Genomic DNA, 21,914 nt, shown 5'->3' with positions numbered 1-21,914 from the left:
ATACAATAGGTACTAATATATATGAGTAAATTAATATTAAAACGAGTGAAACTTAAATTAAATATGCAAATAAAGCTTGAAAAGAGCAAAAATCTCTACACGCAAGAGCATGGGTTTTGCCTCCTTCTTTCACTGTAAAAGTCTAAGACCTACTATGTCATTGGTGCTTCACTGAAAACTATATGTTTCTTGAACAGTCTTGGAATTAACAAATAAAATCAATCAAAATGTTTGATATAATGCTAAAAATTGTTTAAAGATCATCGGCTGAAGATTTTATTTCACTGTAGTCTTATTTTTATTCTCAATGCTGCAATTCCTGGAAAAGAAAATATTTATAATATAATTCGTTTTCACTAAAGCACCAATGACGTAGTAGGCTTTAGAGTGTTACAGTTAGGAAAGGGGGCATTATCCAAACTCTTGTTTGTTGAGAAGCTGTATTTACTATGAACAGTCTTGGAAAGAAGTAATAAAATTAAATTGATTGGTTGATATATGATTGTCTATAATATTAATTGCTGAAAGCTCATAAGTTCAAAATTTAATTTTACTGTTATTTTATATTAATTTTCAATGTTTTAATAAGTACAAAAAAATATTTGTAATACCAATATATGTAAATACCTGTTGTATGTTTTTTTGCTATGATTGTTTATTAATTTCTGTACGTTTCGGGTTTCATTTATTCTTTCATAGTAATTTCTAGTCGTTTTCAGTTTGAGTTATTGTAGATTTTGTTTCACATAGGGCCGGAATTAAAGCTTTGACACTTTTAAGCGTAAACGTTTTTGCCGCTCCGTTTTTGTAAGATTTTGGGGGAATCCCCAAAATTTTGGGAATAGTGAATGCCACAAGACCTAATGGTAAATCCTGGTCTGGTTTCACTGCGATATTCGTTTTATTTTCAATGTTCTAATAAGTACAAAAGAGAACATGTGTTGCATAATTTGTTTCAGTAAAGCACCGAATACGAAGTAGGCCTCATGCTTTTACCGTTAGGGAAATGGGCAGCAACCATAGTCTTGTTTTTAGTGAAGAGTATCGTTGTCTTGAAGACTTTTGGAAAGATCTGTTAAAATTAAACTGTATTCCAATTATCTTGGGAATAGAATATCGTTAATAAGTTTTTTGGTGTTGAAGCCATAGAGGGAGGACCAGGGATCAGCTCGAGAGGGAAAGGGCCTTGGAGGGAGGGCCAGGGGTCTGTTTCCATTGTTATATTGATAATCCTGGGAGAAGGGAGGAATACCGGACCATTGAAAAGCAGGGTTCAGCTCCCATATGTTTTAGAATAAAATATTGTTAATTATTTTTTTCTTGGGGGGGGGGGGGTCCATTGTGGACCAGGAGTGAGTTGCCATGATTTTTGAAATAGAATATCGCTAGTGGTTTTTTTGGAGGGGCCATACATAGAAGCCCAGGGTTCAGCTAGCTTAAATTTTGGAATTAAATATATTTCCATAAATTTTTTGAGTGGGGGTGTTGGTTTGGTTTATTTGATCTTTGAACTATTTTCAACCCGTCACATAAGAACATCATATTACCACTGGAAATACATACAACACTTGCACCACGGATCTGGGGGGTTGTGTTAACCCTAGAGTTTTTGTTATCCGATCTTTTGACTTATTTTCACAAAATGGTTATATAAAAAATTTGATCGGATGGATTAGGGTTAAAATAAGCAGGAGGGCTAGTTGCCCTCCGGTTCACTTTGAATCTTAAAAAGGAAGCTAGAACTTTCAATTTCCTATAGAATGAACCCCGGACGAAGTTATACGATGATCCCTTCCCCTAAGAACCTCATATATTCCTGGGGCATAATTTACAACCCTTGCCCCCTGGCTCTTGAGGGCTGTGTACACCCTGGAGTTTTTACAATGTCATCTTTGGTTTATTTTGGACAAAATGATAATCTTAAAATTTAATAGGATGCATATGGGGAAAAGAGGGTTTTTTTTTTGGGGGGGGGGGGTGCTAGTTGCCATTAAAAAAGGAACTAGAACTTTAAAAATCTAGTAATTTGAGTCCCCTCCGAAGTTGACCGAAATAATTTATAACCCTTCCCCTGGGCTTTGGGGGGTGTTATGTTAACCCGAAGTTTTTTTTATCTGATTGCTGGACTATTTAAAAAAAATGGCTATCTCAAAGTTTTGATTGAATACGCTTGGGGAAAAGAGGGTGTGCGTGAGGGGTGGGAGGGGGTAGATGCCCTTTGATCTCTTTTGACTCTTAAAAATTGAACTAAAACTTTTAATTTCCAATCAAATCAGCCCTCTCTGAAGTTTATACGAGCATCCCTCCTATAAGAACCAAATATACACAAGGAACATAACTTGCAATGCCTGCCCCAGGCCCTGGGGGATTGTGTCAACTCCGGAGTTTTTGCTATATGACCTTCGAGCTATTTTTGACGGAGTGGTTATCTCAAAATTTTGATCAGATGTATTTGAGGAAAAATGGCGTGGGATGCTACGTGTCCTACGCATACGACGTTTTTTTCCCGTTTCCAGATAAATGGGAAGATTTTTTCACCCTCTGACTTTGTTTCACCTGAAATAACGATGATGTATACTGCTCGATAGATTTCTTGTTTGTGTAGATAGACCTGCATGACTTATGGAAAGGATCTCCAATAACTGCCGTGACATCTTCACATCTCTTTGATCGACTAGGTTCATTCATCGGGTCTGCACCTTTCTCTTCAAAATGCCTTCAATTTCTTCTTTGCAAATGGTACAATTTATATCGAGAACTAGCTGTTGGGGTGGCGCTTCGTGCCACCCCAACACCTAGTTGGTGGGGGCGCTTCGCGCCTCCCCAAGCCCCCCCGCGCGCGTAAGTCGTTACGCGCCATATTAGTTACGCGCCATTGTAGTTATGTCCCTATGTCCCACCTGTGAATATAGATAGATATATATATATATATATATATAATATATATATATATATATATATATATATATATATATATATATATATATATATATATATATATATATATATATATATATATATATATATATATATATATATATATATATATATATATATATATATATATATATATATATATATATATATATATATATGTTTTTAACTACGTAAAACTTGCGAATATACAACATTCTTTGCTGTCCCATTGTCTCTGCATATAAATAGATTGTCAGGTTTACCGACTCTTGAACATGCAACATATAATGGTCCATGGGAAAACAATCCGTATTCAGATCTATACCTCATGATTCTAATGACTGCCCTAGAGCTTTGTTGATGGTCATTGCTAATCGACCATTCCCTGTGTCGCCGTCGTCATTTATATATCCCCCTGTGCCCCCCAGCGTCCCCTTTGTAGTTGTGTCCCTGTGTCCCGGTCGTCATTTATATTCCCTGTGTCCCGGTCGTCATTTGTGTCCCGGTGTCCCAGTCTGTGATTTCTCTTTGAGTGTCCCGGGCGTCATTTATATTCCTTGTGTCCCGGTGTTCCGGTGGTCATTTATATCCCCCTTTGCCCCCCGGCGTCCCCGTTGTAGTTGTGTCCCTGTGTCCCGGTCGTCATTTATATTCCCTGTGTCCCGGTGTCCCGGTCTGTATATACATTCGTTTTTTTAGTTTTGTTTTTCTCCTTTATTTTTCATTTTTTCCTTTTTTATTTTTTTTCTTTTTTAGTTTTTTTTAGTTTTTTAGCTTTTTTAGTTTTTTTTATTAGTTTTAGTTTTTTTTTCTTTTTAGTTTTTTTGTAGTTTTTACCTTTTTTTAGTTTTTTTAGTTTTTTTTACTTATGTCCTGGTCGTCTCGTCACTGTCTCTTAATACAGATTCAACAGAAAGCAAGTTTTTTCAACTGAAAGTAAGAAGCAACATTTAAAACTTAAAACAAACAGAATTTGTTACATATATGAAGGGGGTCGACAGCTTTTCAAAACCTTGCTCTTTACGCTAAATTTTTTTATTACTTTTGAAAAAAGCTTCTTATTCTTCCAATTAAATGAAACTTGTGTTTCAGTAGTCACTCTTAATGAACTGGGACAAAATTAAAAATTTAGAATAAAGAGCGAGGTGTCGAGGAGGATATTGAATCCCAGCCTCAACAGAAGCACATCCAGAATAAAAAAAAGCTACAGAAATAGAGCTTTTGATGAAGGAAAAGAGTAGAAAAAGGTTCTAAAGAAAATGACAACGAATCATACATATGTCATACTTTTTTTGGGCGAAATATCACAATTTCCAGCATAAGCACACAAGATATCACAAAACCGCAGAGGGCATTTACAGCTCTTGGTGGACTTTCTGCTACAGTCACAAAAGAGTTGTGAATATCTCGACGGAGGCGAGAAGCAGTTTAAACAACGGGCACAACAAATTGCCATCCATAGCTCAAAGGGCTTGGCAGATATCGTCATGGAGTCAATGATGCATTCCAGATTGCAAGCTGATAGTAAGAAGCTTTCAGCTCCTTCTTACGAGGGTACAAGTGGCCTAGTGAATCACTGAGGGAAAACTGGTTAGGATCCCTTCCATAACCGCTTATTATCAGCATTCTTGCAATATCTTGGAAGGAAAACATACTGGCTTCCGTGAAGGTTTCATCAATCAGCTTCTGTATTCCACACCGAATGTCCATGTACAGACCACTCTACGCGGACACTAAGAAAGTTTGTTTTGTTTGAATCAAACGTAACTCGTTGTGTCACACCCCAAAATGCTCTGATTCAACGTCAAAGAGTTCAGCATTTGCTTCTCCGTTCTCTGGAACAAAGTTAAATGAAGACATAATATTTTGGAATAATATTTCACGAGGAGTTAAGGCACAACATTCTCCTCAGGAAAAATGTTAAAGAAACGAGGGAATTGGTCCACTAGTATCAAAACTACATCAATATCATTAGTGCAAACATTCACCCTTTCAAAAAAATTCTGACACAAAAGGCAACGTGCAGATCCATTCTTGTGTCCGCTACAAAGAAATTCCTTGAAACTGAGCGAATCAATACTAAGATTTAAACATACAGTTATCATCCTGTCTTTAAATCCTCCAGACGGCCAGACACGCATGGTGTTGGTAGTTCTTAAGCTGCTTATACAGTCAAATCAATATGTATCCCATGTTTCATACATTGCTTTCATGAAATTGTCTGTGCTTTTCGTATTTGCAACAATCTTTGTCCAGTAACCAATTTTTGAGCTCGTCAGGAAAAGCGGACTGTTGAGCAGTGGCTAGTAACTGGTGACACCTATTGCAGCTCTTCAGAGATGTACTGCCACCTTTTCAATCTGTGTGACCACACAGTCCGTCCTACCTATCATCCACAATATGAATTTCACTTGCTGTTTCAGGTATCCCTTTCTACGTGCTTCAAGCAACCGCATGATATAAATTTTGGCGGTATTATATGCAACTAACGCTGAGCATGATTTGTCCAATGGCACTCGTTTTTGATCCCAATTTTGGGATTCCCTTTGTCATTCCCTTTGACATATTTGGCTACAGCTTCAAGACCTCATTCCTCAGCTGCAAGTAATCGGCTCACAGCCGACGGACTGGCCTGCTTATTGGTTATCAGATTCATAAAGATTTCTTCAGTTGTGGTGAAGGGGTCTGCTTGACAGTGCAAAAAGGACATAGCCGTTTTTACAAGCTTCACCTGCTTTTCGATAAATTTCGAGCGATCTTCGTGTTGCAGAGAATCAAACTCTGATGTTCCATTCATATTTATAAGGTCATACAAATCAAACGAAACTGCGTCAACAAAAATAGGGTATTAATACATCTTGAGACTGCCAGTTGGCTTGTTGTAACACTAACTGGTCCAAAATTTCTTTTCGAATCAAGATTTATGGTGGATTCATCAGTATGATCCGGTGTCACAAGGTTAAACAAACCTGGTCGTCTTTTCACATTGAATAGGTCTCTTTCAAAAGCCTTGCATTTCAACTGGTAGGTTCTTAATCGCTAAGATGCACTGCATCAGACATCCGTATTACAGAATTCTTGTCTGTGACAGTTAATCAGTCCTTTGTTGGCTTTAAAACCTTAAATTATTAACAAAGTGACGACATTGACGTTCGTGCAAGGAGGTCGCATTACTAGGTAGCGCTCCCGTAAAATTTCCGTTAGGTGAATAAGTATAGCGCAAAGAGGATGTCTGAGCATTGAAAAACATAGGTCCCATCGGAGTTAGGGTGGAGGTAGGGGAGAGATAATACTCCCCCTCTAATCTTGAAATCCCCCATTAGTGGAACTGGACCTGAGACTGCACTCACGAAGATATATTTTACCAGACTAAATGTTCAAAAAAGCTCCCCAGAATAAAAATATATCCAATCTTTGTTTTTTCTTATTCCTGCAGATGTTATTTTTTTGCCATTGGCGCAAGGAATTTTGAATGGACCCCCAGTTATTCGTTTTCAACGCTTGTTTCTGCCCTAGATTCTATATTCAAACCTTCTCTAACTCGTTGAAGCCTGGTAACTACTTTCTAGCCATCTTTCTTTATCGTTGGTCCTTGACTAGAGAGGTAAAGAATCATCTAGCTTCATCAGTTTTAGCACTACAGAATAAGCAGTTGGGAGGTCGGATGAAATTTTGCTATCATGATATAAATCACTTTCAAAAGTGATTTACTTTTAGAGATATAACTTTGAAAGAGGTAGCTAGAATTCTAGGACATAGTCGTCAACATCGAGAATCAATTGATAATGACACATTAGCCTTTCAACTTTAAAAATTCAAAAAAATAAGAACTTGAAAAAGAGAAGGCTGATAAAGCGTCAAGTAGACACATATTTTGCATGAAACGTTGGTCCATCAAGCTCGTGAGACGTTCTATCACCTCAAAGTACACAAATTTACCGAAGACGGTTTGAACTGGCTGACTGATTTTGCGTTTTCTGGGTGCTGAATTTAAAAGAGTCTTTGAGATGAGTGAAAACGGCTTGACTTCTATTATTCCGAGCACTGGTTAAATATTTTGGAGACTTGAATTCCTGGATATCGTGTAAAGCCGAGAATTCGGTTATGTTTTATGAAGAAGTTTTTATTTGATATCACTTCTCAGCTTTTGGAGTGTCTTGTATGTCCAAGAAATCAGTGCAAGTGCCTTTTAAATCAGCCAACTTTCTGTTCGAAATGCTTCTGACCAACAATTGACAATGAATAACAATTTTTCCATTATAAGCATAGTTGAAACAAAAGAGGCTGAGTTGATTTTTACCAGTAGTCGTTTTGCTTCACACGCTGCCTCACCACCATAACTATCAGAGAATGCGGTTAGCACAGCAACAATAAAATCAAATCCAACCTTCACATTGGTAATAAAGCGGAATGCGTAAAACCAGTGAGTTTGGACGATGCAGCCAATTAGACCCTCCACTACTTTTCCATTTGATATGTACCAGGGTATGATCACTATTTGTTCTTTTCTAGAAATATCTTTTGTCTTGTCAACAAGACTAGCGTAGTAATTAGCTGATTTTACTTTTGAAATAATGTCTTGCCACAAGGCATTTTCTAGCAGTGTAAGTACGTCGTTTTGGTACTGATGACTGCAATAATGACCAGATCGCTGCTACAACTTGGCCTTCGGCTTTTGTCTCCTTTAGATATTCCCTCCATCAGTTCAACGAAATTACCCCGGTTTGCGGATGTTTTTGATTCCTCGTAACCCCTTGAGTGATGACCCTGGTGGCCAAGAAAGTGAATAGCAAGCGATACATGCTTGACAGGATCCCAATTTTTTGACCCTTTGAAATATGGACCGACTTAAGACATTTGCTACACATTTCAAAATATCAGTATGAATTATCTGAAATTTTCGCACATGCTGACACACAATTCCTGTCTTTTGCTACCATCATAATGCTTCAAAAAACCGTAACTGTTTTTTCACCTACGAAATTTTGTCTCGATGAAACCCCTTTTTCCAGCAGTTTTCCAGTTCTTAGAGCTTCACTAGATGAATGGCAGCAAGCACAACAAAACACAGAAATCCAATTTTTATTAGTATTCAATCTATCCACAAGTCTTTAAAGTAATACGCACTGAATTAAAGTAATGCGCACTTCTTCCGTTAGGAGTTATAGCCGGATATATCTCAAGCATAGGTTGAGCTAATTGGCCGGGACACATCGGAGATACCTGAGACATGGGACAGATAAATCGACTGCTGCTTGAGCCTTCAAGAATTTAGGAAATGCAGATCACTCTTTCATGTTGATCTTGGTCATTTATTGTTCCGCTTGTTTCTGAAAGATTGTCCCTTGTAGAAAAAATCGTGACCAATAACCTGACATTTTGAGCACTGACATTATTGCTATTGTCTTGCACTGAAATTTTCACCACAAAAAAGTCCAAAGTTTGTCGTTCCTATCAACTCATTGTTTAATTACGGATTCACAGCAATAAAAATACAAGCGACCAGTCATTCAGTCATATAGTATATAGCTAAAATACAAAATAGCTATTAAATAGAAGTAAAAAGATATTTTTCCAAATCTAGAGGCCGTACCCTCTACCCCCCCCCCTAATTGGTACCACTGTGGCCTTTTAAGTTTCCTTCGGGTGGACAAAATAAAATTTTCAATAGCCAAATGTAAAAATCAAGAGGGGGAAATGAGGAGTTTCGAATTGCCTAGGTTGGCACAGCCCAAACTGGTTGGGAACCACTGCTCTAAGTCTCTCATAGTATATAGCTATTACTCTCTTTTGATAACAAGTATGGTTTTAGTTTGTTTTGATTTATATCAACCTCCCCCCTTGACATTGGCTGAAATTTTTGCCTTGATGCCTTGCTTGAGACCAAGGATCCTATATGCTTCTCTTCCCCAGCAGCAAATGTTATATATCAACAATTAGCAAATAGCATTAATCACAGCTATTGTGCCAAGGGCTGTGGGGAAGGGGGTCATGTTATCCCCAGATGCATAGTTGCTGGATCTTTCGAATGTGATGAACAAAATGGCTCAAAATTTGATCAAGTGTAGTTTTAAAACAGTGAGGCGTGGGAAGGGGGCTGCTTGCAATCCAGTCACTATCCAATCTTAGAAAAAGCACTAGAACTTTTAATTTCCAAAGGAATGAGCCCTTTCAGGATTTCTTTACAAAAAATTTTTCCATACAAAATGCCTTTGTGAAAATTAAAAAAGAAAGAAAATACATATAACCCACTTCACTCTTTACTTAGGCAGCAGTTTCCTCTGTCCGTGATTAGAGCTAGAAACACTTTTTTTATGACAAGATTGTGATTTTCGTGGTTTGTGGGGCCTTATTTATTTTAATTTTGCTATACAAAAATACACATTAATAATAAAAAAATAAACCACAATCCTTGGAAAAAAACTGTGTCGCCTATGGCATTGCTCTTCAGTTTTCTTCTTTTTATTTTGTCTAGTCAATTCTTTTTTAATAGTCAATTGCTACCTCCATTCACATCTAAACTAAAGCTGTCCCAAAACTTTTTGAAATTAAATTAAACCTAAACTATTCATAATTTTGCACTTCTAGCTGAGGGGCAATTCAGTTACAAAGGAAAAAGTGCTCTGATGGGTTGTATATGTCCTGCGGGTCACAGTTAGCCCATCCCCTGAAATAAACCAAAAGGAACTCATTCGTAATAGCCCACTTAATTTGTAATTTAATTAAACAAAGAAAACATATTGCTCTGGCCCAATTTACGGCATCGAGAATTGATTGAATTTTTTTAAAATTGTATTTATTCGTTCAGAATCTTTTTTCTGTGTTTTTAAATCTTTTTCGGGCCCAAAATTTAAGGAAACCCTTATTTTTGTTACAATTTTTTAAGGGCCGTTCAGGTTGCCCCCCACCCCATAGACTCAAGGGTGTAAATTTCACGACAATCAGGAATTGTTTTAGTTCTGTTTCGGTTCCTCTTTTCGGGACCCTCGGTCCAAAGGTAACTTCTTAAACGTTTGGGTTCAATTACCCCAGGTATCTAGAGTCCTGTGTTTCAAACTGATGAAGGACGTGAAAGGCTTGAGCTAGTAATGCGTAAATAGCCATCACATTGAGTTCTTATCAAACAGTTCGTGGTAACGAACTGTAGTAAGGAGCGACCCGGCTCAATAGTAACCAAAACTCTAAAAAATTGAATTTTGATATCAATAGCTACATCAAAAGAATTGCATTTTAATGCTGATTTTAAATATATAGGTTTCATCAAGTTTAGTCTTACCCATCAAAAGTTACGAGCCTGAGAAAATTTGCCTTATTTTAGAAAATAGGGAGAAAGACCCCCTAAAAGTCGTAGGATCTTAACGAAAATGACACCATCAGATTCAGCTTATCAGAGAACACTACTGTAGAAGTTTCAAGCTCCTATCTACAAAAATGTGGAATTTTGTATTTTTTGCCAGAAGACAAATCACGGGTGCGTGTTTATTTTTTTTATTTTTTTTTTTCCCCAGGGGTCATCGTATCGACCAAGTGGTCCTAGAATGTCGCAAGAGGGCTCATTCTAACGGAAATGAAAAGTTCTAGTGCAATTTTTAAGTGACCAAAAAAATTGGAGGGCATCTAGGCCCCCTCCGACGCTCATTTTTTCCCAAAGTCAACGGATCAAAATTTTGAGATAGCCATTTGTTCAGCATAGTCGAAAACCATAATAACTATTTCTTTGGGGATGACTTACTCCCCCACAATCCCTCGGGGAGGGGCTGCAAGTTACAAACTTTGACCAGTGTTTACATATAGTAATGATTATTGGAAAGTGTACAGACGTTTTCAGTGGGATTTTATTTTGTTTGGGGGTGGGGCTGAGGAGAGGGGGCTATGTTGGAGGATCTTTCCTTGGAGGAATCTGTCATGGGGGAAGAAAAATTCAATGAATAGGGCGCAGGATTCTCTAGCATTACTATAAGAAAACAATGAAAAATAAACATGAAAACGTTTTTTCAAATGAAAGGAAGAAGTAGCATTGAAACTTAAAACGAACAGAGATAATTACGCATATGAGGGGTTCTAAAAATACTTTAGCATAAAGAGCGAGGTATTTAGGAGGAGATAAATACCTTGCTCTTTATGCTAAAGTATTTTTAGTAATTTCAACTATTTATTCTACGGCCTTTCTGATTCAGGGGTCATTCTTAAAGAATTGTGACAAAACTTACGATTTAGTGTTAAGAGCGAGGTATTAACGAGGGTACAAACCCCCTCGTATACATAATAAAAATATAAGGTTATGAAAGTTTGTTACGTAAGTTAAGTCTTAAGTTACGTGTATTTTTTACTAATAAAAACGTTCATTAAATATTAAAAGTTCTAGTTGCCTTTTTAAGTAACCGAAAAATTGGAGGGCAACTAGGCCTCCTTCTCCACCCCTTATTTCTCAAAATCGTCTGATCAAAACTAAGAGAAAGCCATTTAGCCAAAAAAAGAATTAATATACAAATTTCATTTTAATAATTTATGTGCGGAGAGCCAAAACCAAACATGCATTAATTCAAAAACGTTCATAAATTAAATAAAAAAAACTAATTTTTTTTAGCTGAAAGTAAGGAGCGACATTAAAACTTAAAACGAACAGAAATTACTCCGTATATGAAATGGGTTGTCCCCTCCGCAATCCCTCGCTCTTTACGCTGAAGTTTGACTCTTTGCCGCAATTCTACTTTTTGAAACAATTAAAAGCTTTAGCGTAAAGAGCGAGGGATTGCGGAGGGGACAACCCATTTCATATACGGAGTAATTTCTGTTCGTTTTAAGTTTTAATGTCGCTCCTTACTTTCAGCTAAAAAAATTAGTTTTTTTTTTATTTAATTTCCCAAAAGATCTTTTTGAATCTATATATAATATTTTCAACGCCTGGAGTCTTTACCTTCAGAAGTAAAATTATCTTTTACATTGAGGTATAGCTTAATCAGACATGCAGGGTCTACGAGATAAATTATTTATATTGCCATGAAAACACCTTAAAATGAGATAAACAATCCCACCGACGCCCGAAAGTCTTTTGAATCCCCCTAAATATTCAAGCCTAAAATGATTTTTGTGCATTATTCCATGTGTGCAGCGTGTCTTAACTGTTTCTTATGTTTTCCCTTTTGCAGACCACTTTTACTATTTCTTTTTAAATGTTATAGTAGAACTACTTAAACAAAGAAACAAAAATTCACGGTCTAGTTTATGAATTTAATTTATTACCTCCTGCTTTCAGGCTCCTATATTGGTACTCAACGTTATTGTATATGAAGCCGAAGGCCTTGAAGCCAAAGATCCTAACGGTAAGACCACTTATATTTAAAACTAAGCTTCCCTTTTATATTATGATTAAATGAAAAAACTAGCTTTTTTAACTGAAAGTAAGGAGCTGAAAGTAAGGAGCGACATTAAAACTTAAAACGAACAGAAATTACTCCATATATGAAAGTTGCTTTTCCTCCTCAACGCCCCGCTCTTTACTTCTAAATTTCGACTCTTTCTCTTAACTCTACTTTTTAAAACAGTAAAAATCTTTAGCGTAAAGAGCGGGGCGTTGAGGACGAAAAGCCCCTTTCATATACGGAGTAATTTTGAAAAAAAACTTGTTTTGTTTCTTTAATTTCTAAACGTTTTTGAATTAATGCATGTTTTGATTTTGGCTCTCCGCACATAAATAATTCAAACAAAATTTGCACATTAAGTTTTTTATTAGCTAAATGGCTTTCTCATAGTTTTAACCGAAAGATTTTGAGAAAAAAAAGGAGTGGGGGAGAAGACCAAGTTGCCCTTCAATTTTTTGATTACTTAAAAAGGCAACTAGAACTTACATTTTTTACCAACGTTTTCATTAATTAAAAAAACGTAACTTACGAATTAACTTACGTAACAAACTTCTACATTCGTATGTTTTTATTACGTATATGAGAAGATTCATCCCCTAGTCAGTACCTCGCTCTTTACACTAAAGCTTAAATTTTGTCCCAATTCCTTAAGAATGACCCCTGAATCACAAAAGCCTTAGAATAAATAATTGAAATTACAAAAAAATACTTTAGCGTAAAGAGCAAGGCATTACGAGGAGGTGAACCCCTCATATGCGTAATAATTTCTGTTCGTTTTAAGTTTTAATGCTGCTCCTTACTTTCAGTTGAAAAAACTTTTCATATTTATTTTTTCATCGTTTTCAATGAAGAGAATTTCATTGAAAATCTCTTCCCCCATGACAAATTCCTCCATGGAGAGATCATTCCACGTAACCCCCTCCCCCAAACCAAAAAAATCCCCCTGAAAACGTCTGTAAACTTCCCAATAACCATTACTATATGTAAAAACTTGCAGCCCCTCCCATGGGGACTGTGAGGGAAAAAGTTGTCCCTAAAGACATAGTTATTAGGGTTTTCGACTATGGTGAAGAAAATAGCAATCTAAAATTTGATCTGGTGACTTTGGGGAAAAATGAGCGTGGGATGGGGCCTAGGTGCCCTCCAATTTTTTGCTCACTTAAAAAGGGCACTAGAACTTTTAATTTCCGTTAGAATGAGCCTTCTCGCGACATTCTAGGACCACTGAGTCGATACGATCACCCCTGGGAAAAAAAGCAAAAAAAAATGAACATGCATCCGTGATCTGTCTTCTGACAAAAATTGCAAAATTCCATGTTTTTAGAGATAGGAGCTTGAAACTTCTACATTAGAGTTCTCTGATACGCTGAATCTGGTGGTGTGATTTTCGTTAAGATTGTATGACTTTTAAGGGGTTTTCCCCCTATTTTCTAAAATAAGGCAAATTTTCTCAGACTCGTACTTTTGATGGGCAAGACTAAACTTGATAAAACTTATATGTTTTAGATCGGCATTAAAATACAATTCTTTTGATGTAACTATTGGTATCAAAATTCAATTTTTTTAGAGTTTCGGTTACTATTGATCCGGGTTACTCCTTACTACAGTTCGCTACCACGAACTGTTTGACTAGAATAGAGAGACGAAGAAAAGAGGACAGAAGAAGAAAAATGTAGGGAGCTTCGTAAAACGTTGAAATTACCCTATTCAGGATGCTATCTGCTGTATAAATAGTTAGTATATTTCTCACAGCAGTCGTCATTTAGAGATATCAAGACATTTCATTCGTGAAAGTAAATTACGTAGAGTAAATTTACAGGATGTAAGAAGTTATTCATTTCCCTCTGGAAGAGTAATAGTTAGCCATCTGCACGTATAGCATATTAAGATGTACTGCATGAGTTAATTTTTGTTTACTCAGAGTAAGTTTCTTACTTTGCATAAAAAAACACATCCTAATTCGAAGGCAATGGTCAAATTAAAAGAAAAAAAAAATAAGAGCAAGCATATTATATGATTACAGGAAATTATTGGGAGGCTACAGAGACTGGGATTTCAGAAAATAGGGATGGGAGACCTCTTCACCCTATATTCACGGCCCTGCCGCATTATGAACCTCTTAGAAGGTTATTCTAGTATACATTGAAAATTAGAACTGGTCAAATTGGTTTGAATTTAACCCCTCATTGCTCCAAAAGTATGCCTAAGGTTGCTATAATCTATCATAATTACAGGAAAGCCATTCTATGCTCCTCCGCTAATTCTTTTGTACTCTCTCTTCAATTATTTGATTTCCTATTGTTTAATTTTACTTGACAAATTGTAAATAGGTACATAAGAATCTTCTTCCCAGTCACTAAGTTTTTCAGTTTTTTTTTCATTGCGTTAGATGGGACGCTGGTCTTTTTTCGCATTTTTTCCTATCTTAGTTTTGTTTTTATGTTTTTTAGCGTATTCAACATTTTCAATAGTTTTCTCATAAATATTATGGAACTAATTCTGCCCAGAAGAGTATAGGATTCATCACGGTTGCTTGGAACTTTGAAGAATCTATCATGATTTTCACATGCTGAGGAATTGTATTTTCAAAATTTGCAGCCAATTTCTCCAGAAGGAAAGCAGAGATGCATGGTTAAATTATTCCGAATTTAATTAAGGGGATTTTAAATTTATGCATTAAGGTTTTCGGTAGCATATTTAATAACTTTAAAAAGTCTTATAAATAATTAAGAAATAATGATAGTTTCTCAAACTTTCCAGAAAACATTGAAGTAAACCGATGTTTCATTCTTTTCAATTAAAGCTTTAATGGTTGTTTCTACTAAGACAAAATGTAATTCTAAAATTTTCCGTTTTATAATTCAAACCTTCAGCAAAAAATCACTGAAACCTTAAGGGAACAATATAATTTTTCGTTAGAGACAGTCTAATTTCGTTATTTCTGTTTAGTAAAATCGATTATCTGAATATATATTTTTTTTCAATTTTGTTTGTACTGTTCATGTTTTGATAAATAAAATTACATGAGATGCAAATGACTTTTAAGCTGTTTCAAAAGTTTTCTGGGAGGGAAGGGGAAAAGCAAAACCATTTATATTCGTAAATCTTGACAAGTCGTGCAACAAGACTTTTTTTTTACTGTTATTGATGTTATAACAAATCGAGACATATCACCCTCTTCTCAACCCCTGCCTCCAACCAAAAAATCCTCCTGAAAACGCCTGTACACTTCCCAATAACCATTACTATATGTAAGCACTGGTCAAAGTTTTGAACCTGTAACCCCTTCCACGGGGACTGTGGGGGAGTAAGTCTTCCCCAAAGACATAGTCATAAGGTTTTTCGACTACGCTCAATAAAATGGCTATCTCAGAATTTTGATCCGTTGACTTTGGGAAAATAATCAGCGTGGGAGGGGGCCTAGGTGCCCTCCAATTGTTTTGGTCACTTAAAAAGGGCACTAGAACTTTTCATTTCCGTTAGAATGAGTCCTCTCGCAACATTCTATGACAACTGGGTCGGTACGATCACCCCTGGGAAAAAACAACAACAAAATAACAAACAAATAAACACGCATCCATGTTCTGCCTTCTGGCAAAAAATATAAAATTCCACATTTTTGTAGATAGGAGCTTGAAACTTCTACAGTAGGGTTATCTGATACGCTGGATCTGATGATGTGATTTTCGTTAAGATTCTATGGCTTTTAGGGGGTGTTTCCCCCTATTTTCTAAAATAATGCAAATTTTCTCAGGCTCGTAACTTTTGATGGGTAAGACTAAACTTGATGAAACTTATATATTTAAAATCAGCATTAAAATGCAATTCTTTTGATGTAGCTATTGGTACCAAAATTCAATTTTTTAGAGTTTTGGTTACTATCGAGCCGGGTCGCTCCTTACTACAGTTCGTTACCACGAACTGTTTGAAAGTTGGTAAAGAAAGTAAAACTTTAGTGTAGCACCTTATATGCAGAATAAATTATATTCAGTTTGACCGTTACAGTCGTTCTTTACTTTGATTAGAAAAAACGCTGCTTTTTAGTCTCTGTGTTCTCAGTATCATCCCAGGGTTAACCTAAATTTGAGGAGAACACCCGCCCTTTCAAACCTGACTCTTTAAGTCAAACTTTAACCGTATTAGAATAATACTTAGAGAGAAAGTGCTCTTAGCGTATGTCCGTTTCGGAATAAAGTGCAAATCTGAAACTGAAATTTAGTCTCCAGAATAAGAGGCGAACCTTTGCACCCTTAGTACTTGTACTCCACAATAAGGGAGATCAGAAGCTCAATCTGTAATCATCTGAATGTTAGTTTAATTAATCTTTATCAAGTCTTGTGTAAAGTTTTTAAACATAAGGCTCACACATTTTTGGGGCTTAAGTACCCCCCCCCCCTTCCTCACTTAAGAGAATATATTGGGCAATACCCAAAAAGTAAACGTACAAATATCCCATAATCTACGGCCTTTTGTTTTATTGGATAGCCTATATGGTACGTAATGACGCTTCATTTTTACGCACTGCATTCATGCTTAGGAACGATAGTACACTTTACGCCAGTATTGCCTTTTGGACATGAAAGCTCAATAAATATTCTTTCAATTATTTTCGAAACTGTTGATTCATAACATTTTGGCTCTGTGCGTGCCGAAAGATATGTCTTACAGTCAAAATCCTAGAATATGGGTATTACCTGCGAAATGACATCTTTTAGTATTTAAAAAGACACATATTTATTTATTTATTTTCTTTATTTCCCTCAAAAAATGAGGAGTACGCTACAATATAATATAAAGAAAAGATAAATGATAACACTTACAATCAAAACCTATCAAATATTGATCAAACACTTAAAAAGAGAAGAAAAAAAATACAAAAACGCTTGCTAAATAGTTTAGCCTATAAATCATCAAGAGCCATAACTGTTTCTAATAAACGGAAATAAATTGTGGCCTAAAAGGTTAATTTTCGGCTTATCTTCAAATGTTTTATATTTTTCTTTATACAGACTACAGGATCCTTCACATTAAGCTTTAAAACAATCTCAGTGTTACTAAAAGAAAGGGGGAAACCAAGTAAAAATTTACAAAAATAAGACAAATGACCAATGGTAGTAGTTGCCCAAATAATCTTGCACAATTGAAGTTTATTTTTCAATGGGTGAGGTTTTGATGTACCATGTCTTTTCTTAGTTAAACATGAAAAAACTCAAAGTTATCAGGTTATTTTTCACAAATCCGTAACCTCCACGACACTTACTAATACTGAAAAAGTGGCGAAATTAATTCCTAGTTCTTTTGCATTGCTTGGAGCAATACCAAGCCCATCCAAAGAAGATCCCCCGAGAAGTGAAATAGAAGTAAAAAGAGAACAAGAGAAATGCCTCCATCCACAGGGAAAACAGCTGATTTGGATGTCTCAAACATTTGTAGAAACTAGGAAACATCCCACAAACCCCTGATTTAGGTTAACTCAAATCTATAATAACATTACTCCTTTTGGGATGTTTCTATTATGCTAGTGGATTCGGGTTTGAATTCATTCTAGCTTTTCCAGAAGATTGCCCGATTAGATTGGCATGATTGCCCAGGCGAGCTAAATTCTGGTTATTCTGCAGTAGAAACATGTGGACGGCGATAGATCCGGAGCCAAGCTGTGGAGGCAGCAGCACAAAAATTAGTAGAAGATGGAAGACGGACAAAGTAGGAAAACCTGAATTTGATCAATCCTAAAAATAAAATTGGAGAAAAAACTCAATATTAAAGAAAATGGAAAGACGGTCAAACCATGAAAGCCTAGACGGGTCAGCACCCTAAGACGAAGCAACAAAACCTGAGTTTATCAAACAAACAAAAAATTAAATGAAAACCATTGCTAAAGAAAAAATGGAAACACACTCAAAATTTCAAGCTCTAGACGGGTCAGCGCCCTAAGACGAAGCAACAAAGTCTGTGTTTGTTCAATCCAAAAAATAGTAAAACCAGAAGAGCCTTATCTTAAAGAAAAATAAAAACCTGGTAAACCTTTGAAACTTGTACGGGGTCAACACCCTAACACAAAGTGGCAAAATATGAGATTGATCAATCCAACAAAAATAAAAAGAGGCTGATGTTAAAGAAAATTGAATATAAGGTCAAACTGTCGATCTCTAGAAGGGTTAGTGCCCTGTGACGAAGTCTAAAAATCTGAGTTTGATCAATTAAAAAAATATACAATCGAGAAACCTTTATATTAAAAACAATGGAAATATGATTAAAATATTAAACCTTAGAACGGTTAATGCCTTATAAAAAAAAAAAACTCTCAAAATTTGGTTTAGATCAATCCAAAAATATCAAAAATCAAAAAAGATTTATATTAAAGAAAAGAGTGAAAGTAGGGTGAAGCCCTCAAACCCTAGAACAGTTAGTGCCCTATGAAGAACTCACAAAATTTGAGTTTGATGAATCCAAAATACGAAAATCGGAAAAATATTTATATTAAAGAAAAATTAAAAAACGATCAAACTCGGAAACCGTAGAAGGGCTAATGCCCCATGACGAACTCCCAAAATCTCAGTCTTATCAGTCCATGAATTAAAAAAATTGCAAAAAGCTTTATATTAAAGAAAAGTGAAAGCACGGTCAAACTGTCAAAACCTAGAAGTATTGCTGCCCTAAGACCAACCCCAAAATCTGAGTTTGATGAATCCAAAATAATAAAAATCGGAAAATGTTTTTTAATAAAGATAAAAGAAAACCCGGTCAAATTCTAAAGCTTTAGAAGGGTTACTGCCCTAAGACGAACTCCTTAATCTGAAATTGATCAATCTAAAAATAATATTAATCGGCCAAAGGCTTACATTAAAGAAAAATGGTAATATGGACAAACTCTCAAACCCTAGAACGAATAGTGCTCCAAGACGAACTCACAAAATCTTATTTTGATCAATCCAGAAATAATAAAGAAAATCGAAAAAAAGCATGACATTCAAGAAAATTGAAAACACAGTCAAATTCTCAAACTCTAGAAGGGTCAGTACACAAGGTTAGTACAGTAACCAGAAGGGTTACTGCCCTAAGACGAACTCCTTAATCTGAAATTGATCAATCTAAAAATAATATTAATTGGCCCAAGGTCTTTATTAAACAAAAATGGAAATATGGACAAACTCTCAAACCCTAGAACGAATTGTGCTCCAAGACGAATTTACAAAATCTTAATTTGATCAATCCAGAAATAATAAAGAAAATCGAAAAAAAGTATGACATTCAAGAAAATTGAAAACACAGTCAAATTCTCAAACTCTAGAAGGGTTAGTACACTATGACACACTTCCAAAATTTGAGTTTGATCGGTGCAAAATATTGGAAATTGGAAAAGGTTTATTTAAAAGAAAAATAAAAACACGGTTAAACTCTCAAACTATAGAAAGGTTTGTACCCTAAGATGAAATCTCAAAATCTGAGTTTGATCATTACGAAAATAATGAGTAAGTTGAGAAAAAGCTTCGTATTCAACAAAACTGAAAATACTATCAGAGTCTCAAACCATGAAATGGTTAGTGCCCTAAGACGAACACCCAAAAATCCAAGACAACCCTACTCCAAATGTATTGGCACGCTAGAATTAGGAGGAATGTCGAGAAAAAGAACTTGTTTGGAGTTAATAGAATGAATTTCCAATCTTCTCCAATGTAAGGGAGAAACACCAGAATAGGAAAAACTATAGGAAATTCTTTTCGTAAGACAGTGGAATTCCTATTTTTGTGAATATTTCAACCCATCCTAAGCAAAACAAAAAAATATAAAAGAAATAAGACTTACAACAACATCCAACCAATTATAGTAAAATGAAAAGTTTTTAAGACCGTCCTATTATCCTTATTTCAGCGAAGTTCAACCATGAATGATAAATAAAGTGAGGTGAAACAAGGAAACCTATTGGAATGAAAGAAGAATAATTAAAAACGCGTTTTTATTGCTAATCTTGCCTTTTTGGCAGCTAACCTGAAAGGTTTTTTTTTGTAACTGGGTCTGTTTTAACGTTTACTGCTTTTTAAAATATTTTTGTATAGTGTATAGAACATTTAGTGAATATTCCCCCAAGTCCCTATTTAAGGAAATATTATAATAAATCTTAATTCTGATTTCAATTTCTTTTAGAACTACCTGCTTTATGCTTAGGTTATTACTAATAAGGAAGATTCTTCAAAAGTATTTCGTGGCTAGGATTATCAAAAACATGGTTGCTTAAAGCAGAATCAAAAGACACGTTAACAATATCAAACAGTTCGTGGTAACGAACTGTAGTAAGGAGCGACCCGGCTCAATAGTAACCAAAACTCTAAAAAATGGAATTTTGATACCAATAGTTACATCAAAAGAATTACATTTTAATGGTGATTTTAAATATATAAGTTTTATCAAGATTAGTCTTACCCATCAAACGTTACGAGCCTGAGAAAATTTGCCTTATTTTGGAAAATAGCGGGACACATCCCCCAACAGTCATACAATCTTAACGAAAATCACACCATCAGATTCAGCGTATCAAAGAACATTATTGTAGGACCTTTCAAGCTCCTATGTGCAAAAATGTGGAATTTAGCAATTTTTTTTGCCAGAAGACAGATCACGGATGTGTGTTTATTTGTTGTTTTTTTTTTTTTGTTTTTTTTTTTTTTTGTTGTTTTTTCCAGGGGTGATTGTATTGACTGAGTGGTCCTAGAATGTCGCGAGAGAGCTCATTCTAATGGAAACTAAAAGTTCTAGTGACCTTTTTAAGTGACCCAAAAAATTGGAGGGCATCTAGGCCTCCTCCCACGCTCATTTTTTCCCAAAAGTCTCCGGAACAAAATTCTTAGATAGCTATTTTATTCACCATAGTCGAAAAACCTAATAACTATGGCTTTGGGGATGACTTACTTCCCCGCAGTCCCCGTGGGAGGGGCTGCAAGTTACCAACTTTGACCTGTGTTTACATATAGTAATGGTTACTGGGAAGTGTACAGACGTTTTCAGGGGGATTGTTTTGGTTTAGGGGGGAGAGTTGAAGGGGGGAGTTACGTGGGAAGATATTTCCATGCAGGAAATTCTCATGGAAGAAGAGAATTTCAATGAAGGGGGCGCAGGATTTTCTAGTATTATTTGAAAAAACAACAAAAAAGTAAATATAAAAAGTCTTTTCTACTGAAAATAAGGAGCAGCATCAAAGCTTAAAACCAAAAAAAATTATTACGCATATGAGGGGTTTTCCTCCTCGTAATACCTCACTCTTTACGCTAAAGTATTTTTAGTAGTTTCTACTATTTATTCTACGGCCTTTGTGATTCAGAGCTCATTCTTAAGGAATTAGGACAAAATTTAAGCTATAGCGTAAAGAGCGAGGTATCGACGAGGGGTGAACCCCCTAATATACGCAATAAATACATACTAATATAGAAGTTCGTTACGTAAGTTAATTCGTAAGTTACGTATATTTTTTTTACCAATGAAAACATTCGTAAAAAATTAAAAGTTCTAGTTGCCTTTTTAAGTAATCAAAAAATTGGAGGGCAACTAGGCCTCTTCCCTCGCTCTTTTTTTCTCACAATCTTCCGATTAATTGCAATTAACTAATATGCAAATTACGTTTTGATATGTGCGGAGAGCCAA

General features: G+C 35.6%; 1 protein-coding gene across 1 annotated transcript in view; it reads left to right on the top strand.

The window, feature by feature from the left end:
* Positions 1–21,914, top strand: part of LOC136039818 (BAI1-associated protein 3-like) — a gene marked incomplete in the record, with an annotated part of 299,965 nt that overhangs the window by 42,259 nt on the left and 235,792 nt on the right. Inside the window, 1 exon segment of the mRNA XM_065723725.1 lies at positions 12,173–12,239. Coding sequence (XP_065579797.1) covers positions 12,173–12,239 — 67 coding nt within the window.

Source organism: Artemia franciscana, chromosome 20 (assembly GCF_032884065.1).
Source record: "Artemia franciscana chromosome 20, ASM3288406v1, whole genome shotgun sequence".
Classification (NCBI taxonomy): domain Eukaryota; kingdom Metazoa; phylum Arthropoda; class Branchiopoda; order Anostraca; family Artemiidae; genus Artemia; species Artemia franciscana.
The sequence above is the reverse complement of the archived record's forward strand: the minus strand, read 5'-3'. Positions and strand labels throughout refer to the sequence as shown.